Source organism: Ursus americanus, chromosome 7, assembly GCF_024610735.1.
Source record: "Ursus americanus isolate L20-20 chromosome 7, mUrsAme1.1.p, whole genome shotgun sequence".
In the NCBI taxonomy this organism is placed as follows: Eukaryota; Metazoa; Chordata; class Mammalia; order Carnivora; family Ursidae; genus Ursus; species Ursus americanus.
Window position 1 is genome coordinate 34,600,198 of NC_142133.1, and position 18,477 is coordinate 34,618,674.

At 46.8% G+C, this 18,477-nt stretch overlaps 1 protein-coding gene across 3 annotated transcripts in view; it reads left to right on the plus strand.

The window, feature by feature from the left end:
- ARHGAP25 (Rho GTPase activating protein 25) overlaps nucleotides 1–18,477 on the plus strand; it is an 84,015-nt gene that overhangs the window by 22,714 nt on the left and 42,824 nt on the right. Inside the window, exons 1-2 of one of the 3 annotated variants that reach the window (XM_045788145.2) lie at nucleotides 15,229–15,572; nucleotides 16,150–16,349. In XM_045788145.2, coding sequence (XP_045644101.2) covers nucleotides 15,545–15,572; nucleotides 16,150–16,349 — 228 coding nt within the window. In that variant the 5' untranslated portion in view covers nucleotides 15,229–15,544. Of the gene's footprint in view, nucleotides 1–15,228; nucleotides 15,573–15,696; nucleotides 16,350–18,477 lie in introns of those variants that run through there. The other 2 variants (XM_045788142.2, XM_045788144.2) reach the window with 2 other exon arrangements.

Here is an 18,477-nt window from a genome sequence, read left to right on the forward strand (position 1 = left end):
AATCCCCTGTATGTATATGCATTCTTTATCACCTAAGAAATATTCTCCCATTCTCGACAGTTGACTTTCTCGTATGAATCAGTATTGAACTTTATCAAGTGTAAGTTCACAATCTTTTGAAAACATATGGTTTTTTGGTTCCTGGACCTATTGATGTAATAAACCATTATGAAACTATTAGAATGATTTTTCTTTTTTTTTATTATGATATGTTAGTGACCATACAGTATATCCTTAGTTTTTGGTGTAGTGTTCCATGATTCATTGTTTGCGTAGAACCCTCAGTGCATCAAGCAATATGTGCCCTCCTTAATACCCATCACTGGCCTATGCCAGTCCCCAATGCCCTTCCCCTCTGAAGCCCTCAGTTTGTTTCCCAGAGTCCAGTCTCTCATGGTTCATTCCCCCTTCTGTTTACCCCCCCCTTCATTCTTCCCTTCCTTCTCCTGCCGATCTCCCTGCTATTCCTTATGTTCCACAAATGAGTGAAACCATATGATAATTGTCTTTCTCTGCTTGAATTATTTCACTTAGCATAATCGCCTCCAGTCCCGTCCACATTGCTGCAAATGTTGGGTAATCGTTTTTTCTGATGGCTGAGTAATATTCCATCGTATATATGGACCACATCTTCTTTATCCATTTGTCTGTTGAAGGGCATCTCGGCTCCTTCCACAGTTTGGCTATTGTGGACAATGCTGCTATGAACATTGGGGAGCATATGGCCCTTCTCTTCACTATGTCTGTATCTTTGGGGTAAATACCCAGTAGTGCAATAGCTGGGTCATAGGGTAGCTCTATTTTTAACTTTTTGAGGGACCTCCACACTGTTTTCCAAATCCCACAACCACACGTCATCAGAATGACAAGGAGGAGGAACCCCCAACAAAGGAAAGAAACAGAGACTGTGGCCTCCGCCACAGAACTAATAAAACAGTTTTTCTAATGTTTATGTATTTTTACATTCCTGAAATATTCTAGACCCTTGGGATACATGAGTGACAAAAACTTTGTGGAGTCTGTGGTCAATTTAAAATGATTTCTACAAAACGAGTTAGGAACAATTTCTTATTTTTCTATGCAGAGACCGTTCTGCTTTTCAGTACTTCCGTGTGTGTGTTCGTGTGTTTGTGTGTATGACCATTAAATATGTACAGTTCTTGATCTTTCCTTTTATAGCTCTACTGAGGTGCATGTTTTTAGGGTACAATGCCATGAAATTTTTTCATTGTAAGCATACAATTCAATGATTTTCGGGAAATTTATAATGTGGTGCAGTAATCACCACAAACCTGTTTTAAAATGCTTCCCAGAAAGTTTCCTCCTGCCCATTTACAGCCATTCCCTGCCCTCACCCCAGCCCCAGACAACCATGATCTGCGCTCTGTCTCTATGGCATTGCCATATCTGGGTATTTCTCATATACGGACTTGGAACGTGCCGTCTGATGCATTCCGTGTCTGTCACTGAGCATGACGTCTCTGAGGTTCGCTGTGTGGGAGCAAGCGTCCGTGCTTCATTGATTCCTTTTTGCCTTTGAGTAGTGTTGCATTCCGTGGATGGACCGCTTTGTGTTTATTGTGTTTATCCATCCCTAGCTAATGGACTCTGGATTGCTTCCAGCTTGACCATGAAGAATAATGTTGCGGGCAACATTTGCATCCGAGAAAGTTTTGCCTCTACTTCTCATGAATTGATTCTTAGAAGTGGAATTGCTGGGCACTAGGGTAAGCTTACGTGTAACTTTTTCAAAAGCATCCAGTGTGGGGACGGTAGCTCCCCTTCTGAAGAGTTTCCTTTTTTTCTCTTTATGGTGGCTCCAGAGGGGTTGGAAAAGTGTCCCCTCCTCTCACTGGTCCAGTGACCCCGTTTAAGAGCCAACAGAACAGGGCCACCAATTTCCTCTGGGCAGACTTTGAGCATCTGGGGTAAGCTGGAGATGACATGGCCCCGCCAGGCTTCTGTTCTCTGAGCGCTTGCAGAAGTGGCTCTTGGGGTGTCCATTGTTCCCCATCGCCAGCGCTGCTGCTCCCCTCTTCGGAGCTGGTGCAGATTCTTCCTGGGACTTTGCCCTCTGGGCGGGCGGCTCTTCCTCCACCGACACTGCATTGCAGGCTGGTCCGCCCTGCTTTCCTCCATCGTACAGAAATCCTCCTCCCCCTGGAGAGCATGCAGGTAGCATTCTTCTTTACTTTTACTTTCATTTCACATTTTCCCAGATTCTTACTAAAGTGATTTTTTTGTCATTTCAATGGAAATTTGGAAAGAGGTCTGTTACGCCATGGGGTTAAACCACCTGAAATTCTAGGTGGTTCTTCCTTCCTGAGCTCCCTCAGAGCATCCCCTTGTGTTCCCTCTGGCATCCCCGCTGCCCTTTTCTCTCTTCCCAAGGACTGCCCCTGTGTAGCCCCAAAGATCGCGTTCAGGTTCTATGGTTTTGATGACGTCTTGGCTGGCAGCTTCAAGCAATACTGATGCCCCTCCTTCCCTGAGCTCTTTCTCTTTTTTTCTTTCCCAAATAATGAATCTCTCATTCCTGCTGCCCTTCTCTCTACTTGTAAATTCTGGATACATTATGGTCTTAGTAGAAACTGCCAGTGTACAGAGAATAGAAGAATTTGGGGGCCGAGGAGGACCTTAGCAAGCATCTTGTTAAACCACCAAGCGTCTTGTTAAACCACTTCATTGTATATATGTAGCAGCAGAAGTTCTTGTTAGTGATAATACTAATAAAGCAAATCTATGCCCGCTTTACATTTCAGAAGGGATCATTCATACATTGTATCCTGCTGGCAAACAATCCCATGAGGCAGGACAGGGTGGGGTGTCCAGGATGACATCACCAGAGCTCCTGAAATGCTCTGTTTCAGAACTTCTGGAATTTGCTTTCGTTTAGATTATGTAAATTCTTTTTAAGATTGGGACAGATTCTCCTTACTAATTTCTCTTTCTTGACTCACTTACTTTACTCTTAAAATCTTTACTTCGGGAGACTCAGGCTGAAGGTCACTGAAGAGAAAGCTAACAGAGCTGTTACAAATAATATTCGTTGTTGTTTTATAAAAAAAAAATGAGAGCAAAGAGAAGACAGAAAGACTACTCATATGCGCACCTCTCAGGAAAATAATCTTTAACCCCACGCCAGTCTGGTGTGAATCTTGCTATTACGTTTTTCTGTGTTATACCACATTTGTATGGACGATTTGCCAATGGTACTTTGTGCATATAGGGGTGTGAACGTGTATTTTTTTTTTTTAACAAGATGGAGTTGCCTTGTATGTACTCTTTTGGAATAAGTAATTTTTAACCCAGCTACATAAATTTAACACTTTCCCATGTCATTGTGATCCAACAAAGCATCATCTTTGAGTCTACGCAGTATTTGACTTTATAGGAATCCCATGCTGCATTCAACCGATTCCATGTTTTTGGACATGGAGGGCTTTACATTTTTTTTTATTTTTATTTTTTTAAAGATTTTATTTGTTTATGTGACAGACAGCCAGCGAGAGAGGGAACACAGCAGGGGGAGTGGGAGAGGAAGAAGCAGGCTCCCAGTGGAGGAGCCCGATGTGGGACTCGATCCCGGAACGCCAGGATCACGCCCTGAGCCAAAGGCAGACGCTTAACGACTGCGCTACCCAGGCGCCCCTTTACATTTTTTAAACAATAGTACTGTAACGAACATCCTTATAAATAAACAAGAGGCAAACATTATGATCTCCTTAACCAAATCACTGGAAGTTTTCTTTGGTTGAAAGAGCATGGGTGTGTTTGCAGTCTTTGATGTAGAAGGCCTGGTTTAGAGTCGGAGAGATGTGTGCAGAACACGATGGGTCCGTAATATTTGGGAGCCGAGCTATTGCTCCAGAAGAAATCGACCACACAGACTGTTGCTCTGTCAGCCCTTGAGTAATAGTCACAGTGGCTTTTGTCTTTGTACCTCCCACCCGTATTATCACTGGGACTCCTCAGGGGATCTTCTGTGGCCTAATAGTGAAATTCACAAGCGCTCTACCCAGGCGCATGCCAAACCATCTGTGTTTCATTAAAACCGCACAGAATACGTCTTTTGCCAAATCCATTTTTTCCTAATCAGTTAAATAAATGCATTGCTAGAGGCCCATGTTCTTGATATAGAACTGGAGTCCTGCCTGAGTTGACAAACTGAGACCTGGTGCACCTAAGATAGGATTACAACGCAAATCAAGCAGCTGAAAGATGCTTTGTAGGTTAATCAGAAAAAATTTAGGGTTGGAAATGCATTCAAGATGGTTTATTTTCATCCTTTGATTTCATACATGAGGAAATGAAGGCTCAGAAAGTTCCAGAGAATCACACCCTGGTTTGTGTCTGAGCTGCAACTTGAACCCGGGTCTCGTGAAGCCCAGTCAGATACACCTTCCACTGCACTATGCTACCTGCCTCTCTAATAGGGGCCAGGGGAGCTAAGGTCAAGTGGGCCAGCTACCATGCAGCCGGGGAAGCCTACGGACTACCACTTTCTCTGACTTCTGTCATTGCCGGCACCAATAATCAGTCACTCCCTTTTCCCCACTGAGCCTGTACTAGGTCTCAGACATCCCAGACAGTCCCCCCAGTTAGCAGGAATTGTCAAACAAGACGGAGCCTTCTTGCCTTCCTTGCCACAGCTGTTTTTCAAGGTGGGGCTGTCCATTCCTCTTTCTCCTACGCTGGGGAAGTGTGTGTGTGTGTGTGCGTGTGTGTGCACGCACGCACGTGCACTGATACACGTGTACAAACACACATACACAGATCATCGCCACCACTAACAGTTTGGGTAAAAGTTGACTTTACAGGAAATACTATCCATAACTGGGAGCATCAGGGGTCCCTCAGTTCTTCGCCTTCATTAAGTGATAAAGTCAGAGCACGGGGGAACAGAGGGGCAGGATGTGTCCGGGAAGGACGTGTCCGTGTGTGGTGGAACGTCTGGGTAGTATCATTCTGCTGTGCTCAGAGGAATAGCTAACAGGTCTGGAAAGGCAGGCCTGGGAAAATGAGCAAGTTGGAGTTCAGGCCAATAGTTGATGTGTGAAAAAAAAGAAGCTATAGAACGTATTTTAAAAAACTTAATAGAATCTTGAAAAAGATTTTTTTATTACATACACATTTCAAACACCAGTATGGAGGGTAAGTCTAATGAACCCCCACGTATATCCGCTACTGAAATTAAACAGTTACTGACATTTTGTCACATTTGCTTTAGCTACCCCTTTTCTTTCTTCTTTTCTTTTCTTTGCTGAGACATTTTAAAGCAAATCCTTGATGTTCTTTTATTCCTCAACCTTAAGTACGCTTCTCGAAAACATGGGCATTTTGCTTCCTAACCACATTGACGGATCACACCTAGCAAAACTCATGAATAATTTATTGGTATCATCTCTCCCCTACCCATAATCCAATAGCCTCAGTTTTTAACAGAATCTTTTTATCAGGTTGTAGAATAAGAGAACGAGATCATGACTTGTAGGCCAGGCCCATCCCACTGCAAGGACTGTTCGTCGTTCACACTCTTAGTAGGATTGTAAGGTTAAAAATCACTATTCCTAAAGACTGGGGGAAGGCTGTAGGAGCAGAATGGAGTGACGTCTGTGGGACGGGTAGCCTTGTGCTTGGTCATGGGGGCCAGTCTTGAGCATTGCCCCTGCTGGACCGCTGCTGTGAAGCACCTGGGGCCCCAGAATTCATCCGGGCTTACAAAATGCAAATACATCACGCATTCGAATGCATTATTTATTTCTGAATGCCAGTGACTAAGCAAAACCTCTTAACTAGAAAAAATGACTAGCGGTGACAATGGAAGGGTCACTTCTTCTCCCAAGGCCCTTCTTGCTTTAGCACACCACGTGAGCACCAAGCAGAGCCTCCTGGGCTAACTGTCCCACGGTCCTACGTGATGCAAAGCCCTCCCTTGCCTGATGTCTGGGAAGGCAATTAGCGTCCATACACAAACAGCCGCGTCGTCAACCCAAGCTACGTTTACCACCCAATTGCCAAATCTCCACTTCACCTTGTGCTGAGGAAGAGGCAGCCCGGGCAGTGCTGAGTAGGAAGCATTCACAATTCTGCAAGCTTCTTGTTATTACACTTGGCTTCCTGTTATGCAAAGATAGACGAAGGGGGGCCCTGAAGTGTTGCAACTGATGGAGACAAGCACCCAGAAGAGGCAAGTGTGCTCTAAATTCCTAAGAAACGCACAAGTCCCAAAACGTGGACACCACAGGGGTGGCCCTGGAAAGGCGCCCTTGGCCGAGAGAATTTGTAAGCACAGAAGACCTTGCAAGCCCAAGAAACAGGAAGCGATTCTCTCCCCTCTTTGCCCCATCTCCGCCCCCGTTCTCTCTCTCTCTCTCTCTTTCCCTCTCTGACACCCCTACCCTGCTCTAGTCTCACACACTCTCTCTCTCCTTTATATTGCTACTGAGACCACATTTTTAACCTCTTCCTGCAAAAGACAGTGATCTGGGCTAAGTGTCTTTCCAAAACAGAATTTGCTCTTCTAGGCCGAAATGTTTGTCAAACAATGACGGGCATTTCTACAGGCTAGAGACCACAGGAAAATTCAACCTGCTCAGTTCCTGGGTATGGAGGCAGGCCTTCGGAGGACGACTTTTAGATAGCTTTTTGAATGGGGTTATGTAAATTTGTCTCATGGGTGAGTGTCCTGGGGAAGCCCGTGTGATTTAACTTCAGGGGCACAGAGCACTCCACCCTTGGCTGCCCTCAGTCTTACGGCTTGTTGTTTTTAGCAGGTGGCAAGGTTTTTCATACTAAAATTAGAAATGAAACTTAGAATTCAAAGAAAAATCCAGGAGAGTAATCACAGGATACATTTCTCCTAAAGTTTAAACGCCAGGTTTTGAAAGTGAAAAGATTTTAAAAGTTCCCCACGTCCCTGAATGGAGAGCAGTTTGCATTGGAAAAGAGAAAAGGAATAAAGGAAGTGAGCCTGGAGGTGCTGAAGTTAAAGGACATAACTTTCTTCTAGGAGGGCCATGTTCCCACAGTCTGGCAACTGGACAGGCAGGTCTGCGTTCATGTGTGTGTGCGAGCGCGTGCGTGCGTACAGGGTATAGGGAAGGCTGTACAGATCCCTGTTCATCAGGGAGACAGTGATGACGGGGGTGGGGCGCTGCTGTTTTGCCCAGGCTCCCCAGCAGCCCCATCCTTAGCCTGGGTGGGCCGCCAGCCACAGGCTGTGGTGTGGGCCTGAGTGCTGGGCTGGCCTGGGTTAGCTCCTCCCTCCCACACCTTGGCCGCATTGGGCTTTGGTCAGAATCCTTAGGTCTCTTCTAATGAGGCTTGGGCAGAGTGCTGGTAAGACATGGCAGGACTACCTAATATGTCCATTTTCCTGTCGGGGTGTCAGCACAGCCTCAGTGATGGGCTTGAGGTTTCCGTACCATTTTTTTACTGTTTTTTTTTCAAGATCTATTGAGGCTTGCAGAGCCTACAGTGGACAGGAAAAGTAGCACAAAATTGTCTATGCATAGTATGGAGGTAAAATGGATAGAGGCTGAAGCAGGTGTCTCAGGTGATGGGTTGGGAATAGTGGCTTTGGTCCTTTGCCCAGAGGAAGGGGAGTACCGTCTCTCCTTCACTTCCCACTTACTGTCTGACCCTGGCAACTATTATTCCCAATTTAGGCGCCTGTCTCTGCCTCTAGAATACATGCTTCTCTGTGGGCGCTGGAGCCTAGGTAGGGGTATTGGGCTTTGAAAACAGATTTCTGGCAGTAAAACTGAGCAAATCATTTCGCTTCCGTGAGCTTCAGCTCCTTGTCTGTAAGATGGAGATGACCTTGTCTGTAAGACAGATATGGTGCTTCCCATAAAGGGTCCATGTGAGCATTAAATGAAACTAGATTTATAAAGAGTTTGCATTGTGGCTGGCACATGATAAATATTCAACAAATATATCACTATTGACGTGCATTATGATTAGATCAGGGGTTATATCTTCTGTTGGCCACTCTGCTTGAGCGGGCACATGTGAACATGCCTAGAAATCCCATGAATAGGTAAACTGGCCAATATTTGTTGCATTTATGCAATATCTGAGAGAGGCTTGCATTTCATTTTAAATTGTTGATTTTATTCATTTAACAAATATTTATTAGGAAACTTCAATTGGCCAGATGCTCTTTGAGAAGGTGTGTTTAGATTGGTGAAGAAATTAGTGGAACTCCCTGCCCCTGGGACCCTACTTTTTGATGGTTGAGCTTCCATTCCACTTTCATCAGTGCTACTCTTTTCTCATTCTGATTTTGCCAGAAAGAAAACCTCAACTAGATGCTTATCTCTTTTTTAACACTTTGTGATTCATGACTGATTATGAATCCCCCTATTTTATACAAAAAGAGTATGACAGGGCTGAGGTCATCAAGAAATAGGGCTGACATTGGGGCAACCGTTGGAAACAGGGGTGGTAGAATGCATTTTTTATGCCGGGGTGCACAGTAAATACTTGAAACCTCACAAGTGTCAAGTTCACTAATCTAGAGGGTTTCCTCTATTTTTTCAAACCTTGCCCATTACCCAGCAGTATGCCCTGCACATAAGAAATGCCCGATTAATTTTTCTGATTGGTTAAAAAAGGTAAGAGAAAGACTAGTTTTTTTTGGTTAAAAATCCATGTTATGAATCTTTTATTTGAACATTATTCGACATTATTTTCTCTCTATAACTCTCCCTCTCTCTCTCTCTCTCTCTCTCTCTCTCTTTCTCTCAGGCACACATGCACACATATCTCTCTCTCTTTTCTTCATTCCTCCTGGTTAACTTTTCTGAGCCAGACACTATGAGGGTGCTCAAGATATAAAATGGGTAAGACATGGTCATTCTTGCTCTCAAGAACCTCTTTACAGCTCTAGGAACTTATCACCTGCAGGCATGCAATAAAAGCACAAAGAAGTTTATTCCTGAGGCCATGGGCTTTTAGCCCACTTTTCGAGTCAAGTATACCCTTCTGAGAGAAAAAACTGAGATCAGAGATTCAAACACTCCTTTAAAAAGAATGTCTTGCTTTTGAATGGTGCTTTATATCCTTAAATGACCTCTTGCCGAACATGGAAGTTTGTATAAGTGTGCACTGTACAAGGGCCTTGGTGCTCCTGTCATCAAGATATTACCCTGGCGTGTGGCTGCATCCATCCATCCAGAGGCAGAGGAAACTATTTCTCCACTCAAAGGCCCCATGTGGTCCCCAAGGTTAGCTCCTGGCCCAGAGATGGATCTTTGCTTGGCACAGGATGACAGCCTCTCTCCTCTGATTTTGCCCTTCCAGGTAGCAGCCCCTTCTCCATCCCCAAACTCTTGGTGATAATGGATTTTCTTGCTACACTTCCATTTTCCCATATTTAGACCTACTGCAAGCTCTCTTTAAGGTCCTGAGGAAAATAGTAACATCTTCCATCTCATATCTAAGTTTCTCTCCATAGTCTCAAGTTAAAAATTCCTGCCTCTGTTCTGGTGTTCCATGCACCCAGCCTTTTCTTTGGTTTCTGAACATCTGTTGTGTTACTTTTCAGATCTGAGATTTTCACAGCACTCCCATATCCTGGCTTTCTCACTTGCACCTCTCCCTCTGATCTCTTCCTTAATCCCCAGGCCTTACCTGGCAACACCAGAGCTCTGGTGAAGTCTACAGCTCTTGGTCCAGCTTGACAACTAACCAGGCCCAGAACTGGATTCCCCTGCCTGTTCAAACCCACTGTGTCCTCTGAGCTCCTTCCCTGCCTCTACGAAGAGGTCCCCCAGACCCAAGAACTATTTGAGGACAGGGTTGCCTCTAGTTGACCTTACATCGAAGAGCCAGACATGGGTCCTGGTGCACACCATGCACTCAGCCAACGTATGGATGGAGAAGGCTGCCTTACTTGAGGCCACCCCAAGTCTCACACAAGTCTTCGCCTCCCACTCCTCCTTGTCTGGTGGTTCCCCTCACAACCGCCTCCCCTATTGTGTCCTTCTCCACTACCACCACCCAAACGAGGCCTCTGGATTTGCACCTGGAATGTTGTACAATGTCCAGCTAGTCTTCTCTTTTTCCTTTTCTCCCTCTCTCTCCCTCCTTTCATCCCTTCTCTCTTTCGTCTCTTCTGTCTGTTCTCTCATTTAACATAAAATCGAGTCCATTTTAATAATAATAGCCTCCTTTCATGCCCACGTTCTAAGAAACAGACAGTGGCTTGGGCCTTTCCACTTATCATCATTCATTTGTATAGACTAGCCGCCCACAAGGTACATATCATTATCACAACTTCACAGAGGAGGAAACCGACCCTCAGAGATAGAACGTGACTCACCCAATGCTACATACATAGAAGCCTGTGCCTTACTTCACCCTGCCTTCTCTTTCAGGCACTGTGTTAGCTGCTGGGAATACAAGGGTGAGCAAGGCCAAAGGCAGACCCCCTTTCTCTCCTTCGAGCCTATGTGAAGTGGGAAGACAGAGTAAGGGAAAGGACCAGACAGGATGAGAAGGGCTCTGATGGACGTGTCCCCAGTTGAGGGAACAGAGCCCAGGGAGTGGCTGAGTCTGGCTGGGCTAGGAAGGCTTCTCATGGAAGATGTGGCTTGAAGTAAGTCTTGAAGGATGAACAAGAGCTTTCAAGAGGTCAAACTGGGGGTGGGTGGGGCGAATGTTCCAGCAGAGAGGATAGCGTGTTGTCATGAAGGAAGGGCAGTATGCGCATATAGAAAGAGTGGGAAATGCAGGAGGGAAACTGCAAGACTGTGAACCCCTGGTAGGGAGTTTAGCCTGCATCTTTTACTGATGAAGATGCTGGAGGATCATGGGAGGCTTTGAGAGTAACGTGATCAGATTTGTGTTTTAGAAGGACCATGTCATAGACAATGTCACCAATGGACTGGAGGTGAGACTGCGTAGAAGAGACACATAAGGGAACTTTTGGGGAAATCCAAGGGAAGAACAGAAGGGCCCACAAAAGCAGGGAGGTGGGTGGGTAGAGAGGAAGGCTGGACCTGAGAAAGAGCTGTTGATTGTGGTGACTGTGGAATGGGGCAGCTTTCTGGTTTGCTTATTGGCTGGGAAGACATCCCTCACAGCACATCATGGAGATCTTTGAAGGTAAAGCAGGTTTGGGTGTGTTTGTGGGTGTAAGGTGAAGGGAATGATGCAGGGGGAAGGGAAACTGCAACAGGGTGACCTTGAGATTCCCATCAAAGTATGTGCAGGCAGTTAGACAGACGGGTCTGCAGCTCAGGAGGGGGTTTCTGGGGGTGAAGCACGTAATTTCTACTCCCTTTTCAAAGCCATTTAAACATAGTTCCCAGACAAATGCACCATTTATATCAACATATTGAGAAAATACCCAGCTTTGGATGAACCATTAGCATCTCACCCATACATTCGGAACCATCAAAAATAGAATCTAAACTGAAGTGGAGCTGAGAGCAGATAGAAGAAATATCTCAAAAGTAGACCCTAGAAGATTTTGTGATTGATTATTTTGGGGGTTAGGGGTCAGAAGATGGGAAGATGAAGAAAGGAAGTGATAATGCTTCCCAAGCTGACTTCTCTTTTTATACTTCTTTTTTTTTTTTCAAATAAATCTTAATAGATTTGCTCTAATCTATCCAAAACACATCAATATTCATCAGTAGGAAAATTATGAGATATTTCACATTCCTTTTTCTTTTTCATACCAAGTCTTTTTTTTTTTTTATGTTATGTTAGTCACCATACAGAACATCATTAGCTTTTGATGTAATGTTCCACGATTCATTGTTTGCGTATAACACCCGGTGCTCCATGCAATACAAGCCCTCCTTAATACCCTTCACCGGGCTAGCCCATCCTCCCCACTCCCCTCCCCTCTAAAACCCTCAGTTTGTTTCCCGGAGTCCATAGTCTTCTGTTTATACTTCTATCTTGAATTTTCTGTTGCTCTAACTTGGGTCAGAGAGTAGCTAACTTCTACGGCAGAAACAGAATCCTCTGGGCATGTGGCACTTCTTCCATTTCTCTTCTTTTCTTTCTGGTGCCCTCCCAGACTGCAGACTAAAACTTAGCATACACGCTACTATTATGGAACTCATCTATATTTCCTCATGGGCCTCCCTTGCCAGGGTACAGGAAGTGGGTCTGTATTACCTCTCAGATCAAGGCTGAGCTCCTCGCTCTGCCCCCTGAAGCCACTTCTTCTCAGGGACCTCTAGCCTGATTTTCTATTTGATGAAATGCTGCCCCACCCTTTATAACCCATTTTTGTCTCATGCTTAGTAACGATAACACTCTGATTCTGGGAAGTGCTGACCAATAGAACTTTCTGTGATGGTGGAAACGTTCTCTCTCTGTGGTGTCCAGTCCTATAGCCATGAGCCACACAGGGCTACTGAGCACTTGTAATGTAGCTGGTGTGACTGAGGAACTAAATTTAATATATTTTAATTCTACATTTACATAGCCACTCATAGCAAGTGGTTAATCTGTGGGACAACACAGTCCGAGGGGCTTCTTCCTTCTCTCTCTACTAAAGTCAGGGTGGGTTTCTGACTTTACTGAGGCCCTCACTTCCCACTTCCCCAGAGTGTTCTGTAAACGCTTAGCAACTGCCTTCTGACTTCCTGCCGTGCCTGGTTTGCCTGCAGCCCCCTCTCCAGCCCGCAGCCTGGCTCCGATCTCCTTCCCACAGGGCTGGGAGCGTGCACTCAGCGTGCAGTGACTGGCTCACAAGTGAAGCTTATCACAGTTATTATTTTCATTATGAGAAACAGCTCCATTAATAGTAACAGATTTCTTTGTTTACTTTATCTGGGAACAAGTCACACCCACAAAGAAGAGAGACTGTTCAAAGGAACTAACAAGGAAACTTAGCCAAAAACAAGTCAAACTCAAAGCCCACCACGCTTCCTTCCCTGATGTTTGAAGCATCTCAGGATAGGTCTGACTGATGAGCAACGCCGAAGGCCAAGGTGGGAGATGATTCTGACGTGGACAGAAAGCTCCCCTGCTTAGTCACTGGCTCTCTGGAGGCCCAGCTGTCACCTCCCCAGTGTTTGGGGCTAATTCTAGCAGTGTGGAGGCTTGTACTGAGCAATCCACCCTCCAACTTGTAAGCATGACCCAGTGTGTATAGTCAAACCACCCACAATGAGGATGATAACATGTACTCAAGAAGCGTTGGGTGGATGTATGGGTGAATGGTATCATTTCTGGAATATAAAAGATGGTTAGTCAAGGCCTTGACCATATTCAGGCAGATGAGGTAGCTGCCTACCAGTCATAAGGGCGTCCAAGACCCTCTTGGCCAGGTCTGAGAACATGAGATCCTCGTACCTCCTCTTGCCTTTGCCAGGCCATTCTGTAATACACAGATGTTTCTAGAGGAGGCTTTGTTTTTGTGTATTTGTTTTTGTCATCATTTTTGCCACAACAGACCACACACATTTCACAGAACTAACCACAGAATAATATCCCAGCAATCAAGTTCCAGGCTGAGTTCATTCTCTTCAATCTATAGTGTCTTTTTGGCTTCTGTTTCCCCCATCCTGTTTCTTCAGTGCTGTTGGAGATCTTTAATTTTTTCCTATCATGGTTCTAACAATTTCTCTGGGTCTCTGGGTGTGGCTCAGGAGGCCTGAGTCCTCATAACCATAACCTCATAACTGTGTGGCATCTGCTTGTTTCTCTCCTTTCCCGGGCTGGCTTCACTTGGTGGCATCACCCCAGAAGCCAAGTGAAGCTTCCTCATTATGGCCCTGTTTGGAGGGTAGCCCTCCCTCCCTACTCTGATGCTGCTTCTGGAGAATGGCTGGGCTATGCTGAGGAGAACACTCCTGAATTTGCCAGAATGCCTCACTTTTCCATTTTCTCTAAAGACTGTGGGTGCGAAGCATTCTTTTTCATTTCTGCCTCCTATCTGTCCTCTTCCTAGGACAGATAGGAGTCTTCACAAGTTACGGTCTCTGATCTAGAGAGACACAGAGCTGTACACAGTTCTTCAAATTCCTTCCTCCCATTGTATTCCTGTCAAGACCCTCCTATCGTTCCTTTAGATATACAGCCTTAGAGTACGTGACTAGGATCAGTGTGGCTGTTGTTTGAGCTACAGGTGGAAGATTGTGAAGACAGCTGTTAATTGAGGAGCAAGATCTAAGATAAAATTCTTAACTGGGGTGCCAGGACACACGGATATAAAGCAAACGCTTTGCAAGCATGCTGCCAAATTGTCATCAAAATGTCAAATTACTTTTTACTACAACCGAGATTACGCACTGTCGTGATGATGTCTGCCCAAGAAGAGGTTGAACCAAGTATGCCTTGTCCCCCGGTGTCCAACATAGTATGACCTCTCCAGTCCCTGGTGGGAGGTGAGGGGTGACTACAAGCTATAAGGGATGTGACAGGAGCATAGGCTCCTTGTGAGGATCAAGGGAGCAGAGTCGTCTTCAGACAGTCATATAGGACCGAAGGATAAAACACATAAATAGTGGTAACTCTGAATATAATTAGTCTGTGATGCCGTATAAAATTCTGGTATTTCAAAGAATGCCATGAACAGAAAGAAAGGTTGAAAACCATAGGCCTACAAGGAGATAGAAAGGAATCAAAAGCAAGGGGAAAGGTTGTCGATTCAATGCATTAAAGATAGGAGAGAAGGAAGAGAGGAAGCTTAATGATGGAGTGACATCTGGAAATGCACAGGGAAGTTTAGGAAGCTCTCAGAGATGATCTTCAACTTTGTAGTGGAAGCAATACCACCTGATGATAAAATGAACGAGTACCTTTTGCTGACCTTGGAGTAGTTATATATCCAAGTTATACATGTTTATATATGTTAGCTTGTTTAATCTCCACAATGATCCCATAGAGTAGGGACTGTTATCACCCAGTTTAACAAGCCAGGAAACTGAGGCTCAAAGAAGTTGTGTACTGGACTCAGGGGTCTAAAAGCCAGGAAAGGAAGAACTGGTCTCCAACCAGGCTGGGAGAAACTGGTCAAAGTAAAGTTGGCTGCGTTCACCTGCATCACGAATGTTCCAGAGACCCACAAAAGCTGAACAAAGGGGCTGTAAGACAGAGACTTCTTCCAGCAAGGACAGGAATGCAGGCACTGGGGTGTGTGTGTGTGTGTGACAGCACATAATCAGGGTTGGCACTCTGATGTGGCACTGTAGAACTGGCCGGGAAAGAAAGGAGGTGGGGCTCAGAGGACATATCCAGCCAGACCACAGGCTTGAGGACCGGCTGCTGTGGAGGGAAGGAAAGGAGACAGTTACCCTGGCTGGGAGTTACCCTGGGGACGGGCTGTGGACTCCTGGACCTGATCCAGTGACAGCAGCTGCGTGGTGTGCAAACATGAGGGTCTGGATTCAAATTCCCCTTCTGTGTTCTGCCGGCGGCTTCGTGTTCCATTGCCGTCCTTGTGCGTCGTCAGCGCAGGGAAGGACCCACCCGACTGATCCCGTGGGAGGAAGGCAGCTACAGGGAGGCAGGCCCCTGGTCGAGCATACAGGGCTGTGAACACTTTCGGAGGGCTGGGGCCAGCGCGGCAATGGATGACACTGGGCAGGAGCACTCAGGTGGGGCCAGCTTCCCGCACGCGGCGGGCGTGGCGCGGCCGGGGTCTCGGGGTCCGTGGGGGGGGGGCGGGGGGGGGGGGGAGGCCCGGGCCGCTGGAGCTCCTGCTCTGGGGGCGGTGGCCGGCGGCTTCCGGCGGCCTCTGCAGCTGCCTCGGGCTGCCCGAGCCCTCGGAGCGGGCACTGTTTTCTCTTTCTCTTGTCAGATACCGACTCCCACGCAGGAAAAAGGAAGCACCTTTTGTCAGATGCTGCGGCCACTTCCTCTTCAGAAGGCTCCAGCCAGCCTCTTTCTCTGCAGAATGACGGGGCCGGCGCCGGGCGCCGGACTGCTTGTGCTTCGGGCCCCCGGCTGTCGCCGGCTTCCCGGTCCCTGGCCGGCCCGCGCCCGGCGCTGGCCGCTCGGCTGCCTCTCGGGCGCTCGGGGCCTCGTCCCTCCGGCCGGCCTGGCCCCCTGAGCCGGGCCCTGCTGGGGCGCAGCCAGCTTCTCGGCCCTCTGGGGCTTCCTCTGTGGCCTCGGCGCCCCCCGCGCGCCGCTCCATGTCCCTCAGCCAGCCTGCCTGTCTGTTCCTCTCCATAGCTCGGTCCCGGAGCGTGATGACCGGCGAGCAGATGGCCGCGCTCCACCAGCCCACCGCCCCCAACCCGCTGGAGAGACCCATCAAGATGGGCTGGCTGAAGAAGCAGAGGTCCATCGTGAAGAACTGGCAGCAGAGATACTTCGTGCTGCGCGCGCAGCAGCTCTACTACTACAAGGACGAGGAGGACACGAAGCCGCAGGTACCGGCCGGACTGTTGGTCCCCACTGGGGGACACCCGCAGGCCTTCTCCCTAGGACTAGATGCGTGTGGGTCGGAGAGGCGTTCCTTCTCTCCTTTCCACCAGGGTTTAGATACATAAACTGAGTCTCAGAGAACACAGGGTGATCCTCCTGGGCTAATCTTCGAGGGGAGCACTGCGGAGCTTCCTAAACTCAGGCCTTAAGTCAAGGCTGGTGACACGGTCTTGATGGTGACGCTGAGCGTGAGGGCTCAGAGACAGCGGACTTGCCTTCAGGCAAATTGATTTGTCCGGCTGACATTTACTGAGCATCTATTATGTACCAGACATTGTTCTGTGTACTTAAAATCAACCAGTGAGTAAAACAGATAAAAATCCCTGCCTGTGGAACTTAGAAGGTAAGGGGACAGACAGAAAATAATAAATAAGGAGAGTATGTGGTTTGTTAAAAAATGACGTGTTCCATGAGATTAAAAAAAAAAAAAAAAGAACGGGTTAAGGGGAGATCAAGCGTTTGGGGAGGTAATATGATTTTACAAAAGGTGGTCGGTGTGATTAAGGAGTAGAGGCAGTTAACCAGGTGGATCTCAGACGAAAGAGCACTTCATGCCGAGAGGAAGGCCGTTGCAAAGGTGCGATGGTGGAGCATGTCTGCTGCACGCTGAGAATACCCAGGAGGTATTCTCCTTGTGTGGGACCAACAGAGCTAGGGAATGAGTGGACCAAAGGGCATGGGGTCAGAGAGAGGAGGGCGGGGTCTAGGATCACAGGGCAGATAGCAAAGAAGAAGACCACTGTAAGGACTTGAGGGTTTATGCTGAGGGCTGTGGGGAGGCATTGCAAGGTTCCCAGCAGAAAGGGGACATTCTTTGGCTTACGCTGTAAAAAGATGGCTCTGGCTACAGTGTTCAAAATAGATTCAGGGCCAGAGGAAGGAGGCGCGAGGGTAATCTAGGGGAGAGGTTATGTTGTTCAGAATGTCATTGGGGGTTGTGGGCTGGAGGAAAGTGATCGGGTTCCTGGTATACTTTCAAAGTACAGCAAACAGGATTTCCAGATGGAGTCCTAAATCTTGGGACTAGTGATTCCTCGTGGCCATGACGGTGCATGAAAGTGAAAGGGTGTGTTATTAACATTACCTTGGGGCCTCAGGTGTAGACTGCGTGTCTTGGAGCAACCAGGACTACTGGCCACCCCATCTAGAGCTCATGTCTGTGGAGGTGGAAGAGTGAGCTTGGCCGGAAGGAACTTATTAGGGAAGACAGACTCTAGAATCTTCTGCATCCAGAAAAAAAGCCCCCAGAAGAGTAAGGATATTGGGGGTGGATGGCAGGGTATGCAAAGAAACAAGGCAGCCATTTTGGAAGAGGACAGGTCTCTTGAAGAACAGGCTTGGGAATCTGCGGCACATCAGCAGCACCTGGTTAACCAGGCCTCCACTTGAGTGTCTGTCTCTGCAAAGGCTAGAGAAGGGCCAGAGACCCCACCACAGCCTGGGTTCTGGCTCAGTGACCTGTACATGGTAACCAGACTTCCTTTAACTTTATGAACAGCCCAGACCCTATCAGAGCCCAGCAATCATAGGCTAGGATGGTGGTGACTGGTGCAGGAGAAGCCGATGCAGCAAGTCTTCCCATCTGCAGAGTGAGGGAGGTGGCATTATCAGCAGGAAGAACAGCTCAGTGGGTCTGCTTCCACGAGGTGTAGATGGTAAGAGGTACAGTATGTCCAAGCTTGTGTTCTTTCCCTGGCTCTTCTGCCAGGAAACTGGCCAGGTAACTATTTAATTTTTCTGGACTCCTCTTTCCTCTTTTGTAAAATGAGACAATCATATCTGGCCTGCACTTATCACAAGGTCAAATGATATGAAGCATGTGTAAAAAAAATGTTTTGGGAAAGCATAAACTGTTGTCAAAGGTTAAATAAATTATTGGAGGTCCTAGCTTCTCTCCTTTGCTTCTGAAGGAGGAAACTCAAAATCCTTCCAGGGATACAGTAGCCTGGGATAATTAGGCAAAGCTTCTTCTAGGATGAAAGTATGTTTTTTTTTTTTAAAGGAAATCTATTAATATAATAGATCAGTTCAATAGGTTGAGATCAATAAGTCAAATAAGGAAAAACTGCACAA